This window comes from Lemur catta, chromosome 6 (genome assembly GCF_020740605.2).
Source record: "Lemur catta isolate mLemCat1 chromosome 6, mLemCat1.pri, whole genome shotgun sequence".
NCBI lineage: Eukaryota > Metazoa > Chordata > Mammalia > Primates > Lemuridae > Lemur > Lemur catta.
Window position 1 is genome coordinate 35,020,154 of NC_059133.1, and position 27,282 is coordinate 35,047,435.

General features: G+C 34.8%; 1 protein-coding gene across 1 annotated transcript in view; it reads right to left on the reverse strand.

The window, feature by feature from the left end:
• OTOGL (otogelin like) overlaps positions 1–27,282 on the reverse strand; it is a 133,300-nt gene that overhangs the window by 89,734 nt on the left and 16,284 nt on the right. Inside the window, exons 8-18 of the mRNA XM_045553306.1 lie at positions 24,341–24,546; positions 19,318–19,445; positions 18,848–18,954; positions 13,107–13,213; positions 12,511–12,636; positions 11,105–11,213; positions 10,170–10,216; positions 9,603–9,748; positions 8,355–8,478; positions 6,491–6,668; positions 2,867–2,991 (exon numbers count right to left, since the gene is read on the reverse strand). Of these exons, the coding sequence (XP_045409262.1) occupies positions 2,867–2,991; positions 6,491–6,668; positions 8,355–8,478; positions 9,603–9,748; positions 10,170–10,216; positions 11,105–11,213; positions 12,511–12,636; positions 13,107–13,213; positions 18,848–18,954; positions 19,318–19,445; positions 24,341–24,546 (1,403 nt within the window). The remainder of the gene's footprint in view (positions 1–2,866; positions 2,992–6,490; positions 6,669–8,354; positions 8,479–9,602; positions 9,749–10,169; positions 10,217–11,104; positions 11,214–12,510; positions 12,637–13,106; positions 13,214–18,847; positions 18,955–19,317; positions 19,446–24,340; positions 24,547–27,282) is intronic.

The following is a 27,282-nucleotide window of genomic DNA, read 5'->3' on the forward strand; positions in this document are numbered from 1 at the left end:
TAAACCATATTCAACAGTTTTTTAGCAAAAAAAAAAAAAATTTATGTGTATTGTACCTGAATAACATGAGTAACAGAAGGGTCGATTGAAGCAGTAGCCTCAATCACCCCATTGCCTGAGGATCATCTTAGGAAACCTGCTATGAAGAATTGGGGAATGTTGGGAAGCTTATTTCCAGATGTCCACATATCACAAAAATGGTTCCAGATTGTGGATATTATGACAACTCTGTGAAATATGCAATTATCCAGTAATGACTGGGAATCATCTCATTTCAATGATTCCCTGAGGTGAATGTGGCAGATGCAACGCAGTCATTGAATTCAATGTTTGCACAATGCGTAGTGCACTGGGCACAGTGTCTGGCAGATATTAGAAGCTCAATATTAGGAGCATGGACAAATCAGTAATGAATAGAAATTAGGGACTGGAACATATGCCAAAGGCCATAAAATATAACTACCAAATTACTGAAGGGGGGGGCATGGAATCTATATAATTACTTCTTAAAATTTGTTGATTTTTTACAAAACAAACCAGATTCCATCTTTTTGAAAAAAGCTACATCTGTGGTTTCCTGATGTAGTGGACCCAGGTTGCATGGGTTTTATCACAGATAAAATTAATCAATCTTTTCATTGTTACTGTCTTTGAAAGACCAGATAAGCTGTTGGAAATCAGAATTTTTTCACTACTAAGGAATTATACTGAATTTATTTTGTTGAGTATTTTAAATATATTTATTATTGGTAAGGAAACATATGATAATTGCCTAAGTATTACATTTTTGCATTAAGTATGCATATGTATTTGAAAACTGATGTCTGAGACTACAGCAGTGAACTGTTGACCTACAAACTCTCAATCCCAAGGATCCTGAAAGAGCACAGTAATACACCAAAGAGACCTTCACTGTATGCTCTTAAGATTTGTAGACCAAATATATCCCCAGTGACATTAAGCAAAGGATAACTAAAGAAGATCCTCATGAAAAAAAATATCCTTTAGAATCCAGATCAGAATTATTGACTTTTGTCTATTTATTTTCCTTTCTTTGGGGAGCTTTCTGAATTTGCCCATTTGAATTTTTTTTTTTTTAAGAAAAGCACAGTTCATGGCAAGGTTAAAAAAGGATAATATCTAAAATATATATCATAGAAGACATAGAGTCTGGGGAGAAAAGTGATGGAAAAGAGAGCAAAATTACATGTACTAAAGGAGATAACTAAAGAACAGACCAGAGGGAAATTGAACTTATAAATTGAACTCTACTTCAACTTTTACACGCTATTAAAAAAAAAAATTAAGTCACTACAATATCCAGGAAGAAGCCAAGAATGTTAGAAACAAACCAAACAAGACTAGTTGAAGGAGGAGTAGATTAGTGGAAAGTTGGGACAGAATGGAGGAAGGTTTTGTAAAATGGGAGTGAGATTAAAAGTAGTAAATCATAGAGACCAAAAAACTCTAGCCTCGCCCTTGTATTGTAGATAGGAAAAATGACCAAAGAGGTTAACAATTTTCTTCAAGTTTAAAAGCTGGCTTAGATTTAAAAAAAAAAAAAAAAGAAGAACTAAAGAACTAAGAGCAAGATTATCTTGTGTTCTTTCCAGCATATCAAAACTATACATTAATAATAAAAACCATATAATTATCAACAGAGTCCTTCCACATAACCACTACAGAAATTGTACTGGCTTCTCATGAATGCTTAACAAATATTAGGAATGCATTTTTTAAAACTACATAAAAATAGTAAACTAGTCAAAATAATTCAAGGAAAAATTAAAATTATAAGAATAAACATACACATTAATATTTTTCATAAAGTGATTTTACAAATATATATATGTATCTTTTATTAGAATGTGAACTAGCCTTTCACATAGTTGCTTTAACTTTAGTGAAAAAAAAAAAAATGCAGTCAAAAATTCTTGGCATGCGAGTTGCACTGTCATTGCAAATCAGAAATCAGAAGCATGACCAACTCAAATTGTTGCCCACTTGATGGCACAAAGCCTCTTTGGGTCACTGACTTTCTGCTTACAAAGCCACAATATGTGCTGTGAATAGGAACCCGTACAGAGATAGTAATAAACACAAGAAGCCACTTGAGTTGTCACACTATATAGAACTGACATTGAACATCTCAGGACTATAACAGTTATTTTAGAGTATTTCCAGAGGCTTTCCTTTGGCATTTAAAGACTCTAAAAGCTCCAAAATGCTAGCCTACATTTGAGAAGAAGGGATTTCTAGACACCTAAAATAAGTAAATTTATAAATGCAAAGTAGAAAATAGAATAGTCATTTTCAGTTTTTTAAAATAACTTAGGCTATATAAAAAGCATATATAAATGTTAAACAAAAATATATAAAGGCCGGGCGCGGTGGCTCACGCCTGTAATCCTAGCCCTCTGGGAGGCCGAGGCGGGTGGATCGCTCGAGGTCAGGAGTTTGAGACTGGCCTGGGCGAGACCCCGTCTCTACTAAAAATAGAAATAAAAAAATTATCTGGCCAACTAAAAATATATATAGAAAAAAAATTAGCCGGGCATGGTGGCGCATGTCTGTAGTCCCAGCTACTCGGTAGGCTGAGGCAGTAGGATCACTTAAGCCCAGGAGTTTGAGGTTGCTGTGAGCTAGGCTGATGCCATGGCACTCACTCTAGCCCGGGCAACAAAGTGAGACTCTGTCTGAAAAAACAAACAAACAAACAAACAAACAAACAAAATATATATATAAAAATGGCATTGATTTTAACATAATGAAGAAAATCTGGATTTAAAATCATTATCTAGCTTTAAAAAACTATAGAAATACATAGAGCTTTTTCCTAAATTCACATGCAGAAAGGAAGTCTTACTGTTTTGTTGATTAATGTTACAGGGGTCCACCATTGGGACATGAACAGGTGCAAAACAAGTTGTGGAGACTCTCCAGGCATTTGCATGAAGCTGTGGTGTGCCTTCTATCATGCCTGATGGAGAACTAGAAAGCAAAGATTATGTTTATCTTAGTGTCTCTCATGCATTTGTTCGTACTCTTCAAATATTTAAATAAGAGGATACTATTTTCTTAATGTATGAAGAAATTTTAGAGCTTTATATTTTCTACCAGTTCTTTTAAAAAATGCAATGGTGTTAGCCTCCTGTCACTGAGACTTTACACTGTGTCTGCCAAATTGTGGACATACATGATTTTATTTAATCTTCATATCAGCCCCCGTGAGGAAAACATCATTACCCCCATTTTACAGATACAGCAAAGCAGAAGCTCAGAGAAATATTAAATTTCACTAAGCTGATAAATATTAAAGCCAAGATTCAAACCCAGTTCTCATTGACTTAACCACACAACACTCACAACAACCAAAACCTTAACGTGTGTGTCGTTTACAGTACATGTGGAGAGGTAGGGATTGATGGTTCACATGATTTTTTCCAGGGTAAAGACAAATGTCCCCAAAAATAAATAGTCTCTGTTTCTGGTTCAATATTTCAATTTCTATTATGAGGCCTGATATACTGAGATTCCATCATGAGTGGATAAAAAAAGAAAAAAAACAAAAGAAAATGGAGAGAAAATGGTGTAAAAGGCACCTTCATCCATGTTTGCTCACTTTCTTTAGTTTCTCGACAAACTAAAATGGAAGAGAAACATCTAACTTTCCAAAGTCAGACTTATAAACCATAACAATGTTTAGGAGCCAAACACTGCAATTCCAGCAGCCATCAAGATTTATTAATTCATCAGCCAACATTTATTGACAATTGCTGTTGGACACTGTGCCAGACACTGTCGAAGCTACGTAGGGAGTCAGGTTGGAGTAAGTCTCCTGCAGGAAGCTTTTGACCACACTAGCAGCCCTGACTGTGTTAATTGCTCCTACGTGGCCAAGAAGAGTAGGCTTTAGCTCTCTATAGTGTCCTAATAGATTAACTACTTTGGTTACCATTTAGCTCAAAAACAAAAGGAGCTGCCCAAGCTATTCCCTCACCACCCACCATTTCTCCTTTCCCTCCTTTCCCTATTTCTCAATATCAAAACCATTCTAGAAGTGCAAAGAACTATAACAAGCACCTAATGCAAAATATCATTTTGTTTAAATAAGAATTCTGAGACTCAAAGAAATTGCATGATTATTGCTAGCCCTTTCTTCTCATTCTTTCTCTCTCCTTCCCTATCCACTCCTCCAAGGATAATAAAATAGGTCAGGGTGATAGGCATAGTCAAGGTTCCCAGGAGGAACTGACTTAAAGCTTGGCTCTCTTATTTCATTTAATTTACTTAAAACAATAAATATTAAAACAAAAGGAGTTAAAATGTGGACCCATTTTACATAATAACCTTTCAGTTCATAGTTGATTTACTATAATAAGGCATAAGATAACCACTAAAGTAATTATATTTTCTATTCCACTGTATTTTCAGATTCACATTAACCTTTGTGAAGTAAAGAATTTTAACCACTTAACTTGGAAAGCTAAACATTGTTCGGAAGTTATCTCTGACTCTGAAATATTATCCTGCACTCTTATCATGCCTGAATGTTTATACATGGAGGAGACTGGTGCCTTAGAAAGAGGCAGACAGTTCTGCCATCTGTTAAACATTGACTGCTAACCCAATCTGACAAGGGAGAGAAAGAAAGCTTAACATCTTTTCTAAACATCATGGCCAAGCCACTTAATATTTTCTGTTTCACAAATGTGATAAAGATATCAATATTTTGACCTGCAGATAAATAAACAAAAAAACTAAATAGCCTAAAAGCAAATTAATCATACAAGAGACAAGATACAAAAAATTCTGTTTTGCAATTTTTAATTTGAAATGCCAGTTCTACTTGCCCATCCAAATTCTCTTCTGGATGCTCCATTAAAAGTTCTACCTCAGTTCAATTTAACTGTCCACTGTATAAGATTCTATGCTAGTTCCTAAGAATGCAAAGACCAAGGGCGTCACCCTTATTCTCCAAACTCTTGCAGTTTTGTGGGGAAACCAGACAGCTAAACAATGAATTTTCATAGATAACACATTGTCAGAATTAATTTTGTCTGGTAGGCTATAAAACAGCTTTTTGAGGCAAATAATTGAGTTGGGGTGAACAATAAATGGGAGTTCATAAGAAAGATTAGGAGAGGGGAAGAACCTCAAGCAGGAAGAGGAATGTATGCAGAGTACATTTAAGAAAAAAAAAAAAAGCATGGTATTTGGAGAATGGCTTCTCCATAAAATGTCCCAATGTCCCCTGCCTGCCCAGCCCACACTGGCCTGCTCTAAACCCCTGCTGTGCTTCTGACCACAACCACAAAGACCAACACCTAACTTTTGAAATTACCTCAGTATTTTTATATATGTTGTTGATTGATACCTTGCCTAACACTAAATGTTTCTTTTATAACTATTTTTAAATTAAGGTATAGTTGATAACAATTTTATATATTTAGAACGTACAACAAGATGTTTTGATATAAGTATATATTGTGAAATGCTTAAATCAAGCTAAAGAACATATCCATCACCTCATGTACTTACCATTTTTTGGTGTGAGAACATTTAATATCTATCCTCTTAGCAATTTTCAAATATAAAAATACATTAATTATAGTCACCGTGATGGACAAAAGATCTCCCAAACTTATTCATCCTGCCTAGCTGAAACTTTGTGCCATTTGACCAGTATCTTTCAACACTCACACCCCCACCCCAACCCCTGGAAACCACCATTCTACTCCGCTTCTATGAGTTTGACTTTTATAGATTCCACATACATTTCTTAAAGGTTATTATGCCTTCCCGATCTGCAAGACAAGCTCCTTGAGGATGAGAACCATGTCATACTGCCTAAATTGCTCCCACCGTGCTTTCAGCACAATAGCAGGTGCTCAAAGCACTTATACTAAATTATACACTGCTTCGTTTTACATGTAGGTGAAAAGTGCTTTGTCAACACAAGGGGTACAAATTTGTTGTATTGTTTTTCTTCCACTGAAACACCAACTGTCACAAAATCCGATTAGATAACAAAATGTTGCTTTAGAAGTATTATTAATACCAAATTATATCAATATTTAAAGTATAATTTACTACCACTAATACAAAATGATATTGAGATTTTTTTAAGGCAAAAACTTTTCAAAAATAAAATATTGTTAAGCTTGATGAGTGACAGAGGAGAGAATAACAGGTAGCAGTTAGCCCACAGGTTGAGACACATTGCCTAAATTCAAAGCCTACAGTATATGTAAGCTAAGTGACCTTGAATGATTTATTTGCCAGTTTAGGGCCTTGGTTGGTTTCCTTATCTATAAAATAAAGATACTAATTAGGGGATTGCTATACAATTTAAACATGTTGATCCCTGTAAAGCCCTTGGAACAGTGACTGCTAAGCTATTATTAGTTAAGTAAACATTTTTAATGAATTTATATCCTCCAAATTACAAGTCATTAAATTATGTTAACTAGACAGAAATCATACTTACAGAAAGTCATCCCTTATGTTCCCATTAAAAGTGCCACACAGACCTAAAGTTCTTCTTTTCCATGCACTAGTGAGCTGAATATAAATTCTTTCACCATCTACAGCAAACAGAATCTTTAAACCAAATGTGGTTTTTAGAAGTATAAATAAAGATGACAGAGTTTGAATTTCAACAATACCTGCGGGAAATGAACATACATAAATCAGCTTTGAGATTCACAGGCCATGTTCTGAAATGCTAGAGTACACCACCAGGACTCTCCTTCCGAGATACTGGGAAGATGGGGAGACAGGCTCACCCTTCCTGCCCGTGTTCCAGGGCCAATTTTTGCCACCTTGTGGCTGCTTTCTTTTTTTCCATTTCACTTCTTCTCTCCCTCCTTCCTGGGTCTTCAGCAGATATTGTTAATAGATTGTCAGGTCAACAGGGAATTTCAGTTCGCAAGCATCTCACAGGGAAGGGGAAGGTCTTTAGATATTTGAAATCTGATTTCTTTTTCTTAACTTGTGGGGGGGGTGTGAATTTTCCCCCAAACTGGACATGATTCAATAAGGAAGTGGCACTTCTCAAAAATTTTTCATTCCTTTGAAACTGTCAGCAAAAATGGGGAGCACAGAATCTGATAAACACCATTTTGTGAGACACCTTTAGAGACAAAAAACTCATGTCCCAAACTGACTAATGGTTTTTGCCATCAGAAGGGTTGCTCTTCATTGCTCCATATCCTTTCCACAATCTCTGGCATCAATCTGGTCACCTGCGCCATAAATCTGGGAATCATTCTCTGATCACTCCATTACCCCTTGGTGGCCTCCCCCAACAACCCCAATCCAATCCGTCACCAAGTTCAGACCACTTTTGTTCTAAATATTTTTTCGACCTATCATCTCTCCACCTCTACTGTCACTGCCCTAGATCACCTTCTCCTCATTCCTTGCATGCCCTACTTTGTAACATCCTAACTGTCGTCTCCTGTCTAGCACCTCTCAAGGTGACTTCCACACTGTTGTCATGCTAGTCTACCAAAAAACAACTCCTTAAAACTCACTGTTTATTTGTTTGAACCATACAAGATTTACATCTTTGTACATAAAAATGGTCAAAAATGACAATTTCATATTTGATTCGTGTCAAGTTCAACTTCCTTAGCATGACATCTAGTAGCATGAGCATGTAATTTGTAATACAAATCAAGGCATTTCTGAGAGTGAAAAAGAGTATCATTAAGAACTGTACTAGAACACAGGCATAAGCATGGCCTGTCCCATGAAACCATGGTGTTTGATGCCTCATACATGAGGACATAAGGCCTTCCCAGTTTCATCCTTACCCACTTCCCCAATCTCATCTTTGGTTCTCCACCACCCTTTTTTTGCTACAGTAATGCCAATCTAGTTATAGTTCCTCCTAAACATACTGCACAATTAATTCTATACCTCCTTACTCAGCATTAAACACTTTCCCATATCCTTCAACCCAGCAATTCCCCACCTTTAAATACTCAATGAGACATGACTTCCTCCTAAAACATTCCTGTCCATTCCTGTACCCCTACCCAGGGCTGTATGAGATGTACCCCATTTAGACTCCCGAAGTCCTTATGCACATCTTTGAGATTATCACATTTTATTATTAAGTGGTGGCTGTTTGCTTGTCTCTTTTCTCTTCCAGACTCTAGACCACTTGAGGTAAACCCAAGGTCTTATAAACACGGTGTCTCCACTATCTGTAGCTGATGACCTGGTAATGTATGAATGCCCATAAATGTCAGACAATGGGAAGAGACTTCATTTAGGTTGTATTTGTTGTTGTTATTCTTGTTGTTCTTAATATAAAGAAAGTAACCATTAGCATTGCTTCTTACCGTTCAGATTGAAGCCTTGGTTAGGACTAGTGAGGATTTGTCCTCCCCTACTTAGGGTCACTTGTTTGTTAAAATCATCCTCCAGAATTAGAGTTATAGACTGAAGGCAGACCAAGCCGAGGTTCTATATAAAAATAAAATTATCAATGAAAAGAAGGGGATAGAGATAGAACCATAGAAAGAGACAGGGAAGATGGGAGAGGGAGATGGGAGAAGGGGAGGGAGAGAAAAAAGAGAAGAAAGGAGAAAAAGAGTGCTTATAAATAAGAATTTCTGGTATATGGAAAGCTTGAGTATAGTAATATAATAAAGTAGCTACTACATAACCCATTTCATGTAGCTCTGTTCCTAATACATCTTTACATACTACATTAAATATACCATATACATATGTATATTTTACCCAGAACATTAAATAAAAATGTTTTCAATAAAGTGACAATAATTATGTTTAATAGCACATAAAACACCTCTCCAAATTCATTTAGCTAGTATATTAAACATAAAATCAATAAAAAAAGAACCAAGAGAATTAGAATTCTATATAGAAAGATAATTCAGACTCTCATATATTGCAAAGAAAAAAATCAAACTAGAAAAAAATAAAGCAGTTCAGAATTTTTCTTGGAAATAACCCCTTCATATTAGAATAAAACTAGAAAATTAAAGATTTTTGGCAAAATTTTGACAACCTGATTTAGAGAGATGAATAAACGGTATGCATTTCTTTATTTACAAATTATTAATGAGTTTATTATTTGAAGAAAAGATCTAAAATAAATATTCCATGTTAAGAAATTCATCATTTCTGTTTAGAATGATATGAAACTTGTTCCAAAACTGTCAAAAATCATCTCGTTGAAATAGCTAGGTTAAAATAAATAAAAATTTAGATCCATTATGCAGTCATGCATAAGATGTTCAAAAAACTATACATACTTTTATAAAAAGAGAATGCAACTAACTATATAGTATTTTATCTAGTCTATGACATCTGTTTTCACATTTTAATATCTCTGAAATCAAGATACATCATATAATCAATGTATGTCATAGAATAATTATCAGTATGTATTTCTTTCTTTTGTAATACACAGAATAATGGTGTATCTTAATATTATAATCAATGTCTTGGTTTTGAAGAAAACAACTATCTCCATTCATGTTACCATTCTTAATCTGATATGAAGTTTAGGTAAAAATAAATAAATACATATTCTTCTGGTTATTTCGAAATGTGGTTCTTACCTGCTCACAGGGAGCTTTCTGTAAAGTAATTGTGAATTTATCTTTTCCAGTCCCTTTCACGAGGATGTATTGGCACATGCCAATAAAAGAATAATGTCGACCATCAAAAGTTGTAAAATGAGAATCACCCACAACCGAGCATTGAACTACCAAAAAAAAAAAAAAAACGAAAGAAAAAAAGGAGGAGATGAAGGAATAATTTCATGTTAATTCTTAAATAAGTAGGAAGTCAACAGAGGGTAAATCACGCACCAAAGAGAACATCTAAAGTGTTTAAAATTTACTGATTTGACTAAATTATATTACTCCATTTAATTTAATATTTATTAAATGATAGTTCTTCCAAGTTTTATCATATTTACACTACTTCAATAAATTTTTATCAAAATTGCCTGCTCAAAGATGTCAGTTATTCAATTTTCCATTTATCCTCTGAAAAATTGCATTTATAGATTATTATAGCCCTTGTTATTATATATCAGATGTCTTCACAAAAATCAGTGCTATCTTTCTCCTCAATTTAAAGAAAATTGAAACATTTTCTTTAAAAATATTTTAAAAGATTACCTGGGCAGTCATGCTCAGTGCAGTTCCAAACTCCGCCAACACACACACTAAAGGAAATTATAAAAATATTAATCAACAAGTACAGAAAAGCTATACTAGTATTTGCATCAAGATATTGATTAATGTACCAAAATGTATCATGTTTATAGGTTCAGAATAATATGACTTGAAAAACACCTCTGCAAAAATTCAATTGACTGATAATTCGGGGCTGGCTAGCACGTAAATTATAATCTACTGTGTGTCATACATAAAAATCACTGGTAATAATGAAGATCATCAGACAGTAAAGAGAGAGAAGAGATTTCCTCTTACATAAGATACATTTTGCCTTCCACCCTCACAAAGATGTGAATTTTGGAGGACAGAAGCAAAGTCCCTGTAAGACAGGAATGAAAGCAGCATCTAAAAATAAGGTTAGTTATCCAAGTGCATCTCAGTTATACACATTGACACCAAAGGGAAAAGAGCCTGAGGACATTTAGACCTCCGTTTCTTTTTAGGACTGTCCTGGAGGGATTTCACGTTTGCCCATGGTCTTAGTTAGCTAATTTTTAATATGGAATTCTAAATGTTTCTAATCATGGGCCAAAAATTGGCAATATTAAGTACTTTGCAAAGTACTTAATGGAGAAGTCCAGGGGCACCGTCAAGTTTTAAAAGTACATGCAAATTAATGATTATGTATAAGAAAATGCAACATACTCAATGTATGGATAAGATTTTATGGAATTACCCAGGTTAGTGATAAGAATTACATCATGAAAGAAAATATAAATGCTCCTTCCCCAAAGAGTTTAAATAAAATGCAAACCATGTCTTGGAATTTTTGGGGAAAAAATCAGTAATAAGTACATTCCTTTAAACATCTGTCATGGCAAAGTTGTCAATTAGCCAGGTGCCCAGAAATAATTGGCTATACATTGATCACATACCATTCAGTACATTCTTGCTCAATTTTTGAACCAACTGAATAAGCTAATCCATGAAAACTACATGGGCAATTTTCCATGGAGATGCAAGTCCCATTTTCCATGATGAGGCCTAAGAAATTTAGAGAAATTGAGAAAAATACGTGTCAAATTTTCAAAAGAAATAGTAAAGATTGTATTCCTTAAATATAATAATTCGATGAACTTTTGTTGAATACCTACCTACACAAGGTGCTAGAAATACAAATTTCTGTACTTTCAAGGAGGTTACCAACAAACTTGTTCTCAGTCAGTAGCTACCTTATAAAGGAGTCCATTTCAGTGGCTTTCAGCTTTCTTATCCCAAGATTTTCCATCAAAAACTCAAGGTTGAACATACAGAATATAAAGGCAACTAAAAAGTGTTTCCTTGCATATAAGGGAAGGAGGGCCAGAAGGACAGAGAAAGTGTATTTTTGGTTTAGTTTCTGTTTATTCCAAGATGAGAAAGATTTACACAACTGCCTCACAGATCACAAAGAGCTAGGCAGTGCTACTCAAATGTCCAGTACAGGGGGACTATGTTTGTTACTTCTCTCTGACAAGTAAAGGAGGCTGAACCAGAACTTAAGTCAACCATGTCACCAGTCACACAGTTTCATTCAGCTGACCTTTTTCCATAGTAAAACTTTATAGAAAAAAGCATTGACTTTTTTTTTTTGTGCATAGGTTCAAATTCTAATGCAAATGCCTTATTCTGTCATTGGTCACAAACAGCTCAGAACAGGCACTTGTTAACCATACTTTGAGTAGCACTAACAGAACAGCCTGAGGTCAACAGATCTGGTTCCAGGTAATCCTCAGTCATGTTAAGTTTATGACATTGGGAAAATCCCTTAACATTTCTGTGATTCTATTTTTTAATCTATAAAAATAAAAAGGTTTGAGTAAATACTCAATGTTCTTTATTAATATCTAGTGTATAGCAGATTGATTCCTAATTTTAAACCCCACCTCTATCACTTGCTACATTATTTTTACTTTCAAATATTAAAACTACATCAAAAAACTATATTAGCACTAAAACCTTTTATTAGAAAGATGTGAAGGCTTTTTCTCAAACTTGCCTTTATCTTTCAAAAAATGAAAATATATAAATCATTAAATACTAAGACAGCAGAAGATTTTCCATGGGTAACTTCAAGATTCTAGATTCCAAGTTTCCTGGGAAATTTACAAAGCATTGAGCCTTTTATTAACAAAAAGTAGCCATTTCCTCCTAGTCACTTCATGGACCTAATACTACAAGGGTAGAAAATTAAAACAGTCCTAATATCCTTGGAGAGGACAGCAAAATGAAAACATGATCCTTAGATCACTGGGTTCTAGTTTCCATGAGTGCAGACATGGTTTCTTCATTAAGCACTTACCATCTGGGCAGTAACATCCATCAAGGCAATGAAGATTGCTCCCAAGACATTGCTTCTCAAATGTGCAGGTTGGTGGGCAACAACTGATACAATCCCGATGGACAAAGCTATCATCACATTTATCGGCTAAAATGGGCAAACAGGGGAGCTGTAAGTCAATTTTATTCACCTTGCTTTCAAAAAAGTTGTAATTTATTTTGTTCTTTGAAAAAAATAACTTAATTGCAAAAAACTTAATTTGCAAAAAAATTTTAATTGCAAAAATACACAATTTTTGCATACTTGTTTCAAAAAGTATGCAAGTTCACAAATATAATTGCATCAATAACAAATCCTTGCAATTCATTAGTTTTGAATATTAAGATAAGTTTTGAGTTCTAGGATAAACAGCGGCTCATGCCTGTAATCCCAGCAACTAAGGAGGCTGAAGTGGGAGGATTGCTTTGAGCCCAGGAGTTTGAGGCTGCCTGGAATTATGAACATGCCACCGCACTCCAGCCTCGATGACAGAGCAAGTCCCCATCTTTAAAAAATAAAAGAATAAAAAAAATTAACAAAAGTTCCCAGGCTTGGGCAATTAAAAGAAAACAACATACTGCATGCTGGAAAGTCATCTCTCCAGTCCTGAATAGGGTAGCCAGCATGAGAACAGGCTCTAGCATATTCAGTGGCTACTCGACAATAGGTTTCATCATCATCAGTTCTAGAAAGTGAAAAGATAGAGCCAGAATCACATAGGAAATATTGACAGAAACCATATCTTTGAGCTTCTTCTGATCCCTAGAAATGCTAAGTGCATAATGGATATTCCATTGTTAATTGATACATGCATGTGTCTCTCATAATATATCTTATTATATACAATAATGCAGAAAACATATGAACATGGGATCCCAGCTAAATAAGCCTAGATAAATTGTCTTCATCAAAGTATTTCAATAGTTCGGCCAATTTTCTTTTGGGCCAAGGAACTACTAAACTGAATAAGATATCTGTTTTAATTATGACATTCTTCCCAGAACTTTTTCATTTCCACACAAAGCACTGCAAACCTTTTGGAATTTAATAAATCCCACTAAAACAGATAAAATTAAATCACAACAAAAACATCAAATATGAAAATTATTTGCAAAAGACTATGCTCTTGATTGTGCACATGTTGGAATAAAATCAATACCAATAATCTATAGCACTCAAAACTACTTTGGTAGTTCCTCAGCAGTCCTGGCAATAAGAGTCCAAAACATTTTTGAAAGCCTGAATAAATACCATTTAACTTAAGATTTAAAAGAAGATTTCAAATTCCTTCAAGTTTAAATTACTAAAGCTCATTACTTTTATAATATTTCCAAGAGTAAATAATCTTTAATTATTTTCTTATAATCACTTTAGGAACTCTCCCGAATAATAATTTCTTATGAGAGGTCTGCCAATTCCCAAAGCAGATTAACAAGGCACCTATCAAATAAGCACGTTTATATCAAGGAAGTAGTCTTGGTTTTCAACCCGATCCAAACTCAAAATTGAATAGCTTATGAGATAATGATCTTAAGAATGTTGCATTTTGTGAACCTTAACATTTTCAGTATCTCTATTGTAAAAGCCACCATCTCAAATTGCACTTATCCTGTGCTACTGTAATGGGAGTCCATGCAGCTTATCTAGTCCAATTAAACGAGCTCTAGAAGGAAAAAAGAAAGGACTGAGCATATAAACATCAGAAGCTCAGAAAATATTCTAAACCTACAAACAAGAAAAGTCTCTTCGAAAAGCAGTATAAGCTAAAATTGTTGAATCCTGGAAAGAATTTAAGTTTATGATTTAAATTATGTGCATTCTTCCCTACAATTAACGGTGCTTTTAAAAATTAGCAAAGTAACTGAATATTGGTTTTCCAAAGCAATGGCAACTATTACGAGAATACTTACCGTTTATTAACAGTCTATGTTACTCTAGGACCTGTGCTAGGCACATTAACATATAGCACCTGACGAAAACTCACAACAATTGGGCAGGAAAGAAATTATTATCCCAATTTACTGAGGGGAAAATAAGCTTATTTTTCCATTTTTGGGTGTTAACTTTAATAAGGAAAACAGGCACTAAAGAATGGTGTTTTTTAAATCATTTGACTTCGGTGTGGCAAAATTATCATCATTTCCTTGCTGCTACATTTGGCATTCTTAGAAGCAAAAACAGGAGGGCATAATTTCAAGGGTAGGTATTGATTCATTCTTCAAGTTCCAAGGCAAATGTTATCTCTCTATAGAGCCTTTGTAGGCACTTCCTGATAAAGTTAATAATTCTCTCCTCCACCTCCACAGCACTTTGCATTTAGAACTTGCGTCATTGCTAGAGCCCTGTTTCTCTGCCCTATTAGAATATGAGTTCCTAGGACAGAGACCACCTCTAAATCGTTTCTGTTTATCCAAGGTGTGGCACAGTGCTCAGCTCAGAAGAGATGCTCAAAAGATGTGCATTGAATTGAATTCCATGAACTATTGTAACTCAAGCAGGAAATTAATTTGTGTTCAACCAATTCACATTTTCATTCTCATGGTACAGGATCCTTGTGGCACAGTCCCCTAACATGGGAAATGAAGAGAATCATTCATTTCCTATAGAATGGAAGAAAGTAGGTCTACCCCTGAGTGAAACATGGAGGGGAGTGAAAAACTAACTCTGGTAGCTTCTTGCTTCCATTTCACCAATGCCCACTTACTCAACTATAATGTCCTTCTTCTTACGTTACATGCCCGCTGTCCCCAAACCCAGCCTCTCCACTTCAAACTTCTCTCTTAAGGTATCTGTTGATTTCAGCCAGTACAAGGGATTTTTCTATCCTGCTATTTTTATTTTCTCTGGAAAAAGCATCAAAATTTCAAAAGCAAAAATTTAAAGATACCAAAATTTGAAAAGACAATGTTAATTTTTCAACGATGAAATTTCAGATAAAGTGGGTGTAGCAGAGACTAATTTTTGTCTCGAGTTCTCCCGTCTTCTTTTCAATATTAGAACTCCCAAGTTTTGCTGGGTAGGTGGCTGCCTAGCCAAAGACAACATTTCCAGATTCCCTTGCATCTAGGTATGGTCATGTTTCCAAGTTCTGGCCATAAAGGATTAAAAGTAGGAGTGGGCATGAAAGTTCCAGATCAGAATATGCCAGTCCTCTATTTCCTTTCTCCCTTTTTAAGGGCTAAAATGTGAAGATGATAGTTTCTGCCATGAATCTGAGAATAATACCACAGGCCAAGGGAATGATGTAGCAACAAAATGTCTGAGTCACTGGAAAACTCATGGAGCAGAGCCATAATGCCAACTCATGACCACTTACCAGACTGTATTTTTGTATAAGAGAAATACAAAAATGCAATTTAATTTAAGCCACTATTACTTTAGCTGTTGAAGCAGCCACACAATATCCTAAACTAACAAATGAAGAACTTTCCTGGAGCTACCAAGCAATACTTCATCTCAGCCTACTTTAGAAATGGGTGCTAAAGATGTTAATGATAAGGCAATTGGAAAGACTACTGGAGAATGGTTCAAATCACTGTAGAATAAGAACAATTTTTAATTCCATATATGTGGCTAAACAAGAACCATGGCCTACCTACAGGTACCCGCAAGAAAAAGAGACTGAGTAAAAGAACTAAGAGGTACAAAAAGTAGTTCTTAAATAAAAAATAAAACTAAATAAGAAACCAAATTTTTAAAAATATATAATAAGGGCATTACTCAAATTTTAGGAAGAGGCAAAGCTCTTTCAAAGCACCTATATTGAATCCCTGAAATTTATAGACTAAACATATAAATCAAAGTATTATTGCACTCTACTCAAAATTAACAAGATGTCACAAATAAGCTTATTTTAATATCTGGAAAATATCATTACATTTATTACTTTTGTAAAAATCTTGATTTAAAGAGAAATAATTATAAATAGCATAACTTCATACCACCTGAACCTTTCCTCTTTATTCTCACCTCTGATGAACTTAAACCTCTTAACAAGTTAATCAAGATGCCATTTAAGTTGTTTTATTCAACCAAAAACTAGTCTGGTTTTTTGCAAAAGAAATTTCTGCATATCATTTATACCTTTTGGGATTCATAAAATATGCAGACATATCAAAATTCCTTGAAGTATTCTTGAACATTCAAGACGGATAATCACATACATTTGGTAATTTTTTGAAAGAAAAATAATAAAAAACTTAATGTCAATAATGGGTAATTTATGGTAAGTTCCTCAATAATAAACATGATAACTCTCATTGAATTTGTTGCCTAGACAACCACTTCAGTGTTCTTTTTTTTTTTCTTTTTTCTTTCTTTTTTAAGTGTTCTTAACCTGGGATAGAATTTAGGAGTCTGTGACCTTAGAAAATAAAAATGTTACATGTTTATTTTCACTAATCTCCAACTGAAACTTAACATTTCCTTCAATTATGCAGACAGGCAACACATCACAATGTTCTTAATAGTATCTGTGACTTTGTCACCAACATGTCCCATATCTCATTTTTTCATATTTTCATTTCCCATTAATTGTTGCAGATTCATAAAGCATTGTTTTCATTCATCACTATGTTAAATTGCAATAGTTATTAGATCTGAAGTGCATATAAAAAACATATATATAAGAAATTAATTTCTTTTAGTATTTTAACTATTTCATTATAATTAGTTTTCTTTGTAATCTTTTGCGTTTTATTTTGTGCACTTCAAACATTGTTTTGCAAAAGAGTCTATAAATATCTCTAGAATCCCAAAAGGGATTAGTAACACAAAAATGCTTAGGAGCCACTATATTTTGTTCATGCTGCTTATGTAAAACATTTATAAATACCATATGATCCAGCAATTCCACTACAGGGTATATACCCAAAAAAATCAATGTATCAAAGAGATATCTGCACTCTCATGTTTATTGCACCATATTCACAATAGCCAAAAGATGAAATCAACCTAAGTGTCCATCAATGGATGAATGGATAAAGAAAATGTGGTATATACATACCGTGGAATATTATTCAGCCATATAAAAGAATAAAATCCTGTCATTTGCAGCAACATGGATGGAACTAGAGGTCATTATCTTAAGTGAAATAAGCCAAGCACAGAAAGACAAATATTACATGTTGTCACTCCTATGTGGGAGCTAAAAAAGTGAATCTCATTGAGATAGAGAGGGTACCAAAGGCCAGGAAGGGTTGGGGAAAGGGAGAGCTGAAGGGAGATTGATTAATAGGTACAAATATACACTTAGGTAAAAGAAATAAGACTTGTTGTTTAATAGATCAGTAGGGTGACTATAGTTAACATTAATCAATTATACATTTCAAAATAGCTAGAATAGAATAATTCAAATGATCCTAGCATAAAGATAAATATTTAAGGCAACGGTATCCCAATAACTGTGATGTTATTATATGAATGTATCAAATTATCACACATACTCCAAAAATATGTACAGCTATTATGTATCAATTAAAAAAATTTAGCTAGGCTTGGTAGCTCATGTCTGTATCCCAGCACTTTGGGAGGCAGAGGTGGGAGGATCACTTGAGGCCAGGAGTTCAAGACCAGCCTGGGCAAAATAACGAGGCCCTGTCTCTACAAAAACTAAAAAAAAGTTATAGGCCGGGTGCGGTGGCTCACGCCTGTAATCCTAGCCCTCTGGGAGGCCGAGGCGGGCGGATCACTCGAGGTCAGGAGTTCGAGACCAGCCTGAGCAAGAGTGAGATCCTGTCTCTACTAAAAATAGAAAGAAATTATCTGGACAACTAAAAATATATATAGAAAAAATTAGCCGGGCATGGTGGCGCATGCCTGTAGTCCCAGCTACTCGGGAGGCTGAGGCAGTAGGATCGCTTAAGCCCAGGAGTCTGAGGTTGCTGTGAGCTAGGCTGATGCCATGGCACTCACTCTAGCCTGGGCAACAGAGTGAGACTCTGTCTCAAAACAAAACAAAAAAAAATTATAATAGCTGAGTGCAGTGGCACATGCCTGTAGCCCCAGCTACTTGGGAAGCTAAGGCACAAGGATCACTTGAGCCCAACAGTTCAAAGTTGCAGTGAGCTATAGTCATGCCACTGCACTCCCGCCTGGGCTACAGAGCAAGACTCTGACTCAAAAAACAAACAAAACAAAACAATAAAAAATTTAGACTGTATCTGTTAAGCAGCAAGCTTTTAATACTTGTTAGTAGTTTATGTTTTACATTTCCCCTTATATTTTGTGTACTGCTGAAATGGTTAAGTAACAGAAGTGGTTTTTGCTCTTCTTTTTGCATAAAGAAAATTTTATTGTAAATACTAATCATTTCACTTACTTGCAAAGATCATTAACACAGCTGGCAATATATAAATACGGATCAATATATTCATGGCAGCTCAGAAAAGGAAACTGCAACAGTATCTGACACTTGAAGAAGATTGCCTATGCAAAAAAAAGATGCCAGTCACTAGAACATATTCAGTGGTATGTGTGTACTCTCTTTTCTTTTTTACAGATCTATTTGTAAGACTATCTGTTCTTACAAGGAAAGAGAAGGTAATTTTTACTTATAAATTTTAACCAGCATTTTTCTAACTACATATTTTTATAATGTGTATTACATTTATGAAACTCATTACATTCACTATTTCTGAAATAATGTTATTCCCTATTGCAATTACATTTCCTGGATTTAATATCTTTAATTAAGTTATTTTTACACTAAAAAATGTTTAATGCTAAATATACAAATAATATATATGTACATTATATCCAACACACTCAAATTTTTCACATCAAATTTACCTCAAATGCTGGCATTCCACTGGAGCATGGATTTGGAAAATCTGAGGGTGTGGGTACACATTTGTTGTCATCTGGAGTTTGCACTGACCAACTATTCCCAAACATAGCAATGTCTTCTGTATAGTCTTCTATTTAACACAAACATATACACACAAATAGGTGTAACTGTGTCATTTTCCACAAACATAGACACAGTTCTTCAACATAAAATTTCTGGTCAAAAGGTTAAACTCAATAACATTATAATTACCAATGTGATATTAGACAATAACGTTACTTTAGCATAATAAAAACAAACTCAGCAAAGTGTAAGTACCAAATAAAAGTACCATTGGAAAGGAAAAGCAAACTGCATTGAAACAACATGGGGAAGGATTGAAATCAAGTGAGCACAACAAATATACCAGTAACATGTTAGTCAGCCAATGTTCAGCTTGTGCTGTATAGAGGAGAAAAATAAGCACAAAAATAAAAAAATAAATAAAAAGTTCGATGTGACATTTTTCAGGCAGCTCAGTCATTATATTTGACATTAGTCAGAACCTTATTAAAATTGTGCTCATTTTGGGAGTCCACAGCAATAAAAAATTTGTGGGGTCCTTGGGGAACTTACAGAATGTAGTCACATAGACAATGAAAGACTGGAAAAGACGGCTAAAGGAGAGAAGACTAAGAAGTGAATCAATTTCATCTAACTGTGATGAACAGTGCTTCTAAACATGCTCAGGAAAAGAGCCCAGTATTGAGAATCCTGAAGCTATCCCAGCATTATTCCAAGGCAAGATTCAGGAGCTAATATGTGGGCAGCAACAGATGTTTGGTGGTGAGCACTCTAGACTCTGGGCTCCACATCAAGTTTAAATTGTCTTTCAATGTGATCTAAGAACAAGTTCAGGGCCTGATACAGAAATTAATCCTGGCCCCCATTCACACAAAGGCTGAATCTCAAATCTCACGGACTTGGCTGAACCGAACAAGATGACATCTTAAAGATCCCTTTAAAGCAGTTAGACTTCAGATTTGAGCTTTCAGTTCTTTACCACTCAGATTTGCTTGGTCATAGATCTACCACTGATGATAATCTATAGCACCACTAGACTCACAAATCTCAAGCCAAATGGTTACCACTCTGTCTGAGCATCTTCAAAAGAAGAAGATAATGGCTATGTGCTACTACCAAATGCTCACTGGGAAGATTGTGGGAATTCATCATCTGTAATAATGCTTTGCTCTTTTAGTGTTAAATTCCAAATTTTATTGTAGCCTGGAATGCTTTGCATGATCTGGCCCCTGCACTCCCCTACTCCCTACTCCTCCTATCCCCACCAGCCCCTCCTATATATTCTGCACCTATTCTTGCTCAACCTGCTCCAGTCATACTGACTTTGCGCTGTTCTTCAAACACTCAAGCTCATTCCCACCTCAGAACACTTGCTCTTGCTTCTCCTCCTTCAAAATCACTCTTCCCTGAAATCTTCCCTTTGCTTTCTGTCTTACTTCATGTGGGCCTCTACTTAATGTGACTCCTCAAAGAGGCCTTCCTTCTCTGCCCCACAATCTAGACTAGCACCAAACACACTTGTTTCTATCATTCTTCATCTCTTTTCCCCACTTTTATTTTTTTTCATGGCTGCTACTGCTCACAAAAATTATATTTTAATTTGTTTTGTCACTTTATTTATTTAGTCTTCCATGAAAACATGAACTACATTGAAGGGAGAGAGCTCGTCTCAGCTGTTCTATTGCTGTATCCCTAGTTTAGTATCTGGTATATAGTAGATGCTCGAAATATATTTGCTAAATAAGGGAATGAATAAATATAGGGGAGTTTGAAATATTTAGTAAATAGATTATTAGAATCCTAGAACTTTCAAATTTGTCTGGTTCACTTTGTTCTCCCTGGTATCATTGGAAATGCTACACACTGAACAAAGCATGGACCTGCTGAATATACTTATTTAAAAATGGAAAAACTGATGTCCTTTTTAAGTAAATTTATAGCCATATTATATTTCAGAACATCATCATTTTTTAGAAGTTTAAAGAACCAAAAATATGTCTGAAGGCCCACCTATTTCAATATTTATGCACAAATTTTAATGTTACTAAACCACCTGGGCAATCCCTTAGAGTTCATCATAATTGCATCTTTTGAATCGCATATTCAGCTATTTTTACTACATAGCATTAATAAAAGAGTCATACTAGCTGCTTATTAGGAAACTTTAAATCCATATCTCTTGGTGGTCTGGGAGCCTACTAAATTAAAATTAAAATGCTTTATATAAAATGCTCTAAGTAATTTATTGTCCATATTGGGATACTTTTGAGTGTGAAAGGGAGACACTATTAATTATTATGCTGGAAAAATGAGAGTAAACCAGGACTTCTATGTTGGTGTGCAGCTAGAGTAGCTAGATGTAGACATGAATTATAAGAACAGAATTCTCAACTAGACAACATATTAAAATCTTCTTATGTGCACAGAAATTCTGAAAAGTCTCATTTCTTTGTGAAGTCATCGTTGAAGGACGAGTGGGAATGCAGAGAGAAATATAATTCTAATCTCTGTTAAGAAATTATGCATTCAGTGGCATTCGATCAAACTATCTAATGCTCTCTAAAGATTTATCTAATCAGCAAAGTACAGGCTGAGTTTCAAGAAAATACTAGGTTTCTTTCTGAAAGCTAAAGATAATACAGCTCATCTGTAGACATTTTCTCGCATTATTACAGCATGGGAGGAAACAGAAGGGCAGTTCCTTAGCACAGTCCTACAAGTTGTAAGTTAGGTGATTTTTTTTTTTTTTTGTGATCACTTTGCCTTACACTGTGCCTAAAGAGAGATTTCAGCACCTTCTACCTGTTCAGCTATAGTTCAGTTCAATTATCCTGCCAGTCTTCTCCCAGCTCTAATCTGCTGACACCTTGGTGCGTGCTCCCCCAGTTATCTCATTGTGAACGGCCATTTTATGTTCCAGGTTATCAAAGTCTGTCTGGCCCTTAACTCAAATCCATGATCTGAGTCTCCCTGTCTCTAATAAGAGCAGATACTATTTTCTACTCTGACCACCACACCATGTTCCCTGGATGTCCTAGGGAAAGTTGCCCAAAGCAGTCTTTTCTAACCCTAACACTAAGAAATAGACTAAGCATTATTTTTTTTCATGAAACTTTGATATAAAAGAAAAAGAAATCAATATTACCATCTGACTGGTTCTGCCTGAGTCCAAAACCCTACTTCTTAATACCATCTCCAGATTCCAAATCTGTGAACCCTGTCGTTTCAAATACCCAGCTAGATGCAAAACACCATTTCATGATGGTCCTGATACTACACATTTGTGTAATGCTCACAGACTTTCAACACTTGCATTTATATTTTCTCGTTTAATACTCAGGCTGGGAAGCTCTCAGAGTCATTATTATTATCTCCATTTCACATATAGGAAAAGTGTTTCCTTAAGGCCCTGCTCTCCACTCTAGCTACTAGTAAGCTAATCCTGATGATACATTATCTATCTTGGGCAAAATGTTTGCAGTTTAGTAAGGGCTCCTTAAAGCAATGTGAAGACATTTTCAAAAGTTTTTATTGCAGCTCCATTATAGGCTCATTGGGGAATACTTGGAGGTGATTATAAATTTACTAAAATGTATTAAGTATTATCCATGTGCCAGGCACTCTATTGTTTTACATGGATTGTCTCATTTAATCCTTGCAACTCTATAAAGTATAAACTTTTATTATATCATTAAACTTAAAAAGTTTAGGACGTAGTAAAGCAGAATTTGAATTCCACAGTCTGAATCCAGAACCCACACTCTAAGTAGTCCTTTAACCAACCCTTACAACACAACATATGGGCAACTCATTTCTATTATAATATAAAACATTTTATGATATAAATATAAAATATCTTATAATATAAAACAAAAAAAATAGTATGTAGCACTTTACAGCTTCAAAGGCAATTGCTCACACACTTATCTAGGCATAGGCTTGGGAGCCAGTCAGATTTGTAATCCAGCTCTGACAGTATCATTTATAAGCTGTGTTGCATTGGACACATCACCTTGTGTTCTCTCTGTAAAATTAAAAAATCCCACCCACTTTACAGGAGGTTGTGAGGATTGGGGATAATACAGCTACGTGCTCATATTAACTACTATTATAAATAGTATCAAGGTACATATTATTACTGACTACTCTGTGAGTTCAGAATTATTATATCCCTATTTTGCAGCTGAAGAGACAGCATCAGAGCAATTATATGAGTTGCCTGAAATTACAAAACTTGTAAAAGTTGGAACAAGATTCAAAGCCAGGTCCACTGGTACTAAGAACAGTATTATTTTTTCATTGCACCTTTATGTGTGGACCTAAATCATGATTATGGCTTGTGATTCTCTTACTCTGTTGCTACTGCACACCAGTACATGAACTGAAACAGAACCCATTTCTAATAATTCACTGAGGTTAGTTTCATAACTTAGATTTAGTAGATGATCAGGTAGGTACATAAAACCTTTCCAACTTACTCATCAACTTTCCTGTTCACATTTTATTGTGTTTATAAAACTATAATTTGTCAGTTATTTAATTTATTCCTATTAAGACATGGATGCAAAATAGCTTTTGGCCTAAAGAAGACATGTTTGACCAAAATGGATTTGAATCACTAGAATATAACCTCCAAGAAAGGATGGATCTTTGTTTTGTTCACTGACATATTCCAGGCTTTTACAGCAGTGGACATAGATGTACGCCAAGCTCCTGACACAAAGCAAATGCTCAATTGATATTCATTGGTGCTGCATGTTAATTTAGCAAATGTAAAGCACCTCATGGTTTTCAATGACACAAAAATGTTTTTTATTCAATCTTTACTTAAAATCACTAAAGCAGGCAAGTGACAGCCACAAATTTTTCCAACCTATGACAAGTCTTCTGTGTACAAAGTGCTTGATAAGTGAAGGACGAAGGCTTTAGAAAGTACCCACACATTTCTTCTGTTTCACTTACCTTGCTGAATTATGAAATCATCAGATTGAATGCCATTATAATTTCCACATAGGCCACATGGTTTCCCTTTATGGTCCTCAGACAGTTTGAGGTAAATTCCAGATATTCCATCCCAAGCCAACGAAAAGCCAAAGGTTGTTTTCACCAGAATGTAGTCTGCTAGTTTCTCAATGAAAACCTGTCCGATTGTCTGAGGCAATGTTAAACTTGAAAAATAGAACAAAGGTAATCTAAGAATGACAATGAGGGATCAATTAGAGATGACGTATTTTTTTTTTCTTGAAGTGGCTGAGATAATTAACAGACACATTACTCAAAATTATGGAATGAACTATGCAGCGAGATTTCCAAAGCAACTATCCTATAGGAAATATCAACATTTTTTAAAACTTCAGTATTGAAATAAAAAGACAACAAAATGATACTGTTCTCCCATATTGATTTAGATTTTATACCTACAATTAGATACTTTTTTCAACCAACCAAAAACACACAGCTACTAAATATCAGTGATTTTTTTTAATATGGAAAATAACTCTGCCTGTTTAGAATAGTTAGGGATTAAATGTGTTTATTTTTGATCTAGAAAGTTAAAGATAATCTAAAAATACTGCTCAACAATTTTGAAGTAAGGACAAACAATGGTCAAAATATGTAGGCATATTGCATGATCTCTGATTTTATTTGATTTTATTTTAAATGTGGCTAAAAGGAAATAGGAGTTTCTATCACCAAAATGTCACTTTGGCATAAGTCATTGTTTTCTAAAAGAAAAATGTATAAAGATGATTGATTAAAATTTACATTTTTAATGCTGCAAAATACATTATTAGGGATATAATATGCTTTTTTATACAGTATTGCATAGGGGTTATATTCATAATTTTTTAATTGGATACAACTTGGCCTATTTAAGTAAGGGTCAGGGAATATTTAAGCTCCTGATTCAGTGTCTAATTTTTCCATTTTTCACAAGCATATGCACATATAAAGGATGTGGAAGACATAAGGGAACTGAAGAAAAGTTAACAATTGGACATTTTAAAAGCACAGTAAGTCACCTGGAATACTATTTTTTTTTTTTTTTTTTTTTTGAGACAGAGTCTCACTCTGTTGCCCAGGCTAGAGTGAGTGCCGTGGCATCAGCCTAGCTCACAGCAACCTCAGACTCCTGGACTCAAGCAATCCTCCTGCCTCAGCCTCCCGAGTAGCTGGGACTACAGGCATGCGCCACCATGCCCGGCTAATTTTTTCTATATATATTTTTAGCTGTCCATATAATTTCTTTCTATTTTTAGTAGAGACGGGGTCTCGCTCTTGCTCAGGCTGGTCTCGAACTCCTGAGCTCAAATGATCCGCCCGCCTTGGCCTCCCAGAGTGCTAAGATTACAGGCGTGAGCCACCACGCCCGGCCGAATACTTTTTGAAAGAACACTGTTCTCCTTCCATCCATGAGTATTGCAGAAAAGAATAGATACTAACAATTAATGAAATTAGAAAAAAAAACCTCATTTCTGTAAAGGTAGCCATATCAAATAAAAACTATAAACCATAATGCAAATAAGATAGGTGGTTAATAGTTATATTCATACATTTCTCTCAAAAATTTCAAATTAGTGAGCTCCTTTCCAGGAAAAGCATGGCTACAGGGAACAAAAACTATAAAACTAAACAAGCTAGTTAACAAAGGGATAATCACCAAAGAAATAATTTAAAATATCTGTAACCATTTGCACAAAACTTTTTTATAGATAATTATTTACAGAAAATGAGTTATAAAAATAGAAAAATTACTAAAAATTTAAAATGGAGAATAAATAAAAAGACTCTAGCTAACCAGTGCCATAATATATTTTTATTAAAAGTTATGAATATGAGGAATTTATGGAATACCACTTGTTTTGAGTTTGCAAGTTTATGAAAACTATACTTGGAAAAAAGTGAATCATGTTTTACAAATATACTTCATAGTAATGGAATGCTAATTCTGTGAAAGCATAGTTGTTCTATCGTGGGCATTTTGGGGGGGGTGCTGGTCATTTGTCACTTGGTTATTTAGTGTCTTTCACAGTAAATTCAATTAAATATATAATTTTTAAAAAGAAAGGTAGATAACTGTGATTATCCCAAAGTTTATAACAGAAGGATGCTAGTTGAGATGGGGATGATAGTTAAAACTAGATAAACTCCAAAAAGTCAAAGAAAAACATACAACCTAGGCAGGAAACATTAAAATGCAAACTAAAATAAATGTACAGATTAACGCTGAAAAGTATTCAGGGATTCATTCACCTCTTATTTCACAGGTGAGAGAACTGAAATCTAGAGAGGCAAAGCTTAATGCACTGAGCCACACACATTTGATTTCACTTTGGCAAATATTTCTCAAGCACTTGCTGTGAGTTAGGCCCTGGGCCAGTAACAGCATTAGTACAAACAACATTGCTGAATAATAAGAAAATCACCCTTTTTCTATCATACAGACAGAAATTCTTATAGAAGTGCTTTCTCTCAGTTAAAATTAAATATTATGTCCTTGATTTAATAAAGGGTTAATATTCTTGAAAAGCTATGTGAATGGCATCTCTGTTTTACAAAACATAATAGCTTTTTAAAGTGTCCATTGTATTCCAAAATCCCATATAGAGAATCCTAAGTTACTATTTAAATTCAGCTCTAGGAAATACATGTATAAATGCATTATCTCCCTACTCAAATGCCTAAGCTTTATTTTATAGGACAATGAGAAGTACAGAACCCAACTGATCAAGAAAATAAGCCTCAGAGAGTGGGAGGAGCTGCTCTGGGTTGCCCAACGGTGACGAAGCTCCCCTGGTAGCCCTTTCTGCTGTCTCTGCAGGAATTGAAAGCCAGAAAATGCAACATGGGTTGATAAGGCCATTATGCTAGAAAGAATCCCCATGGTTTAAACACTTGCTAGT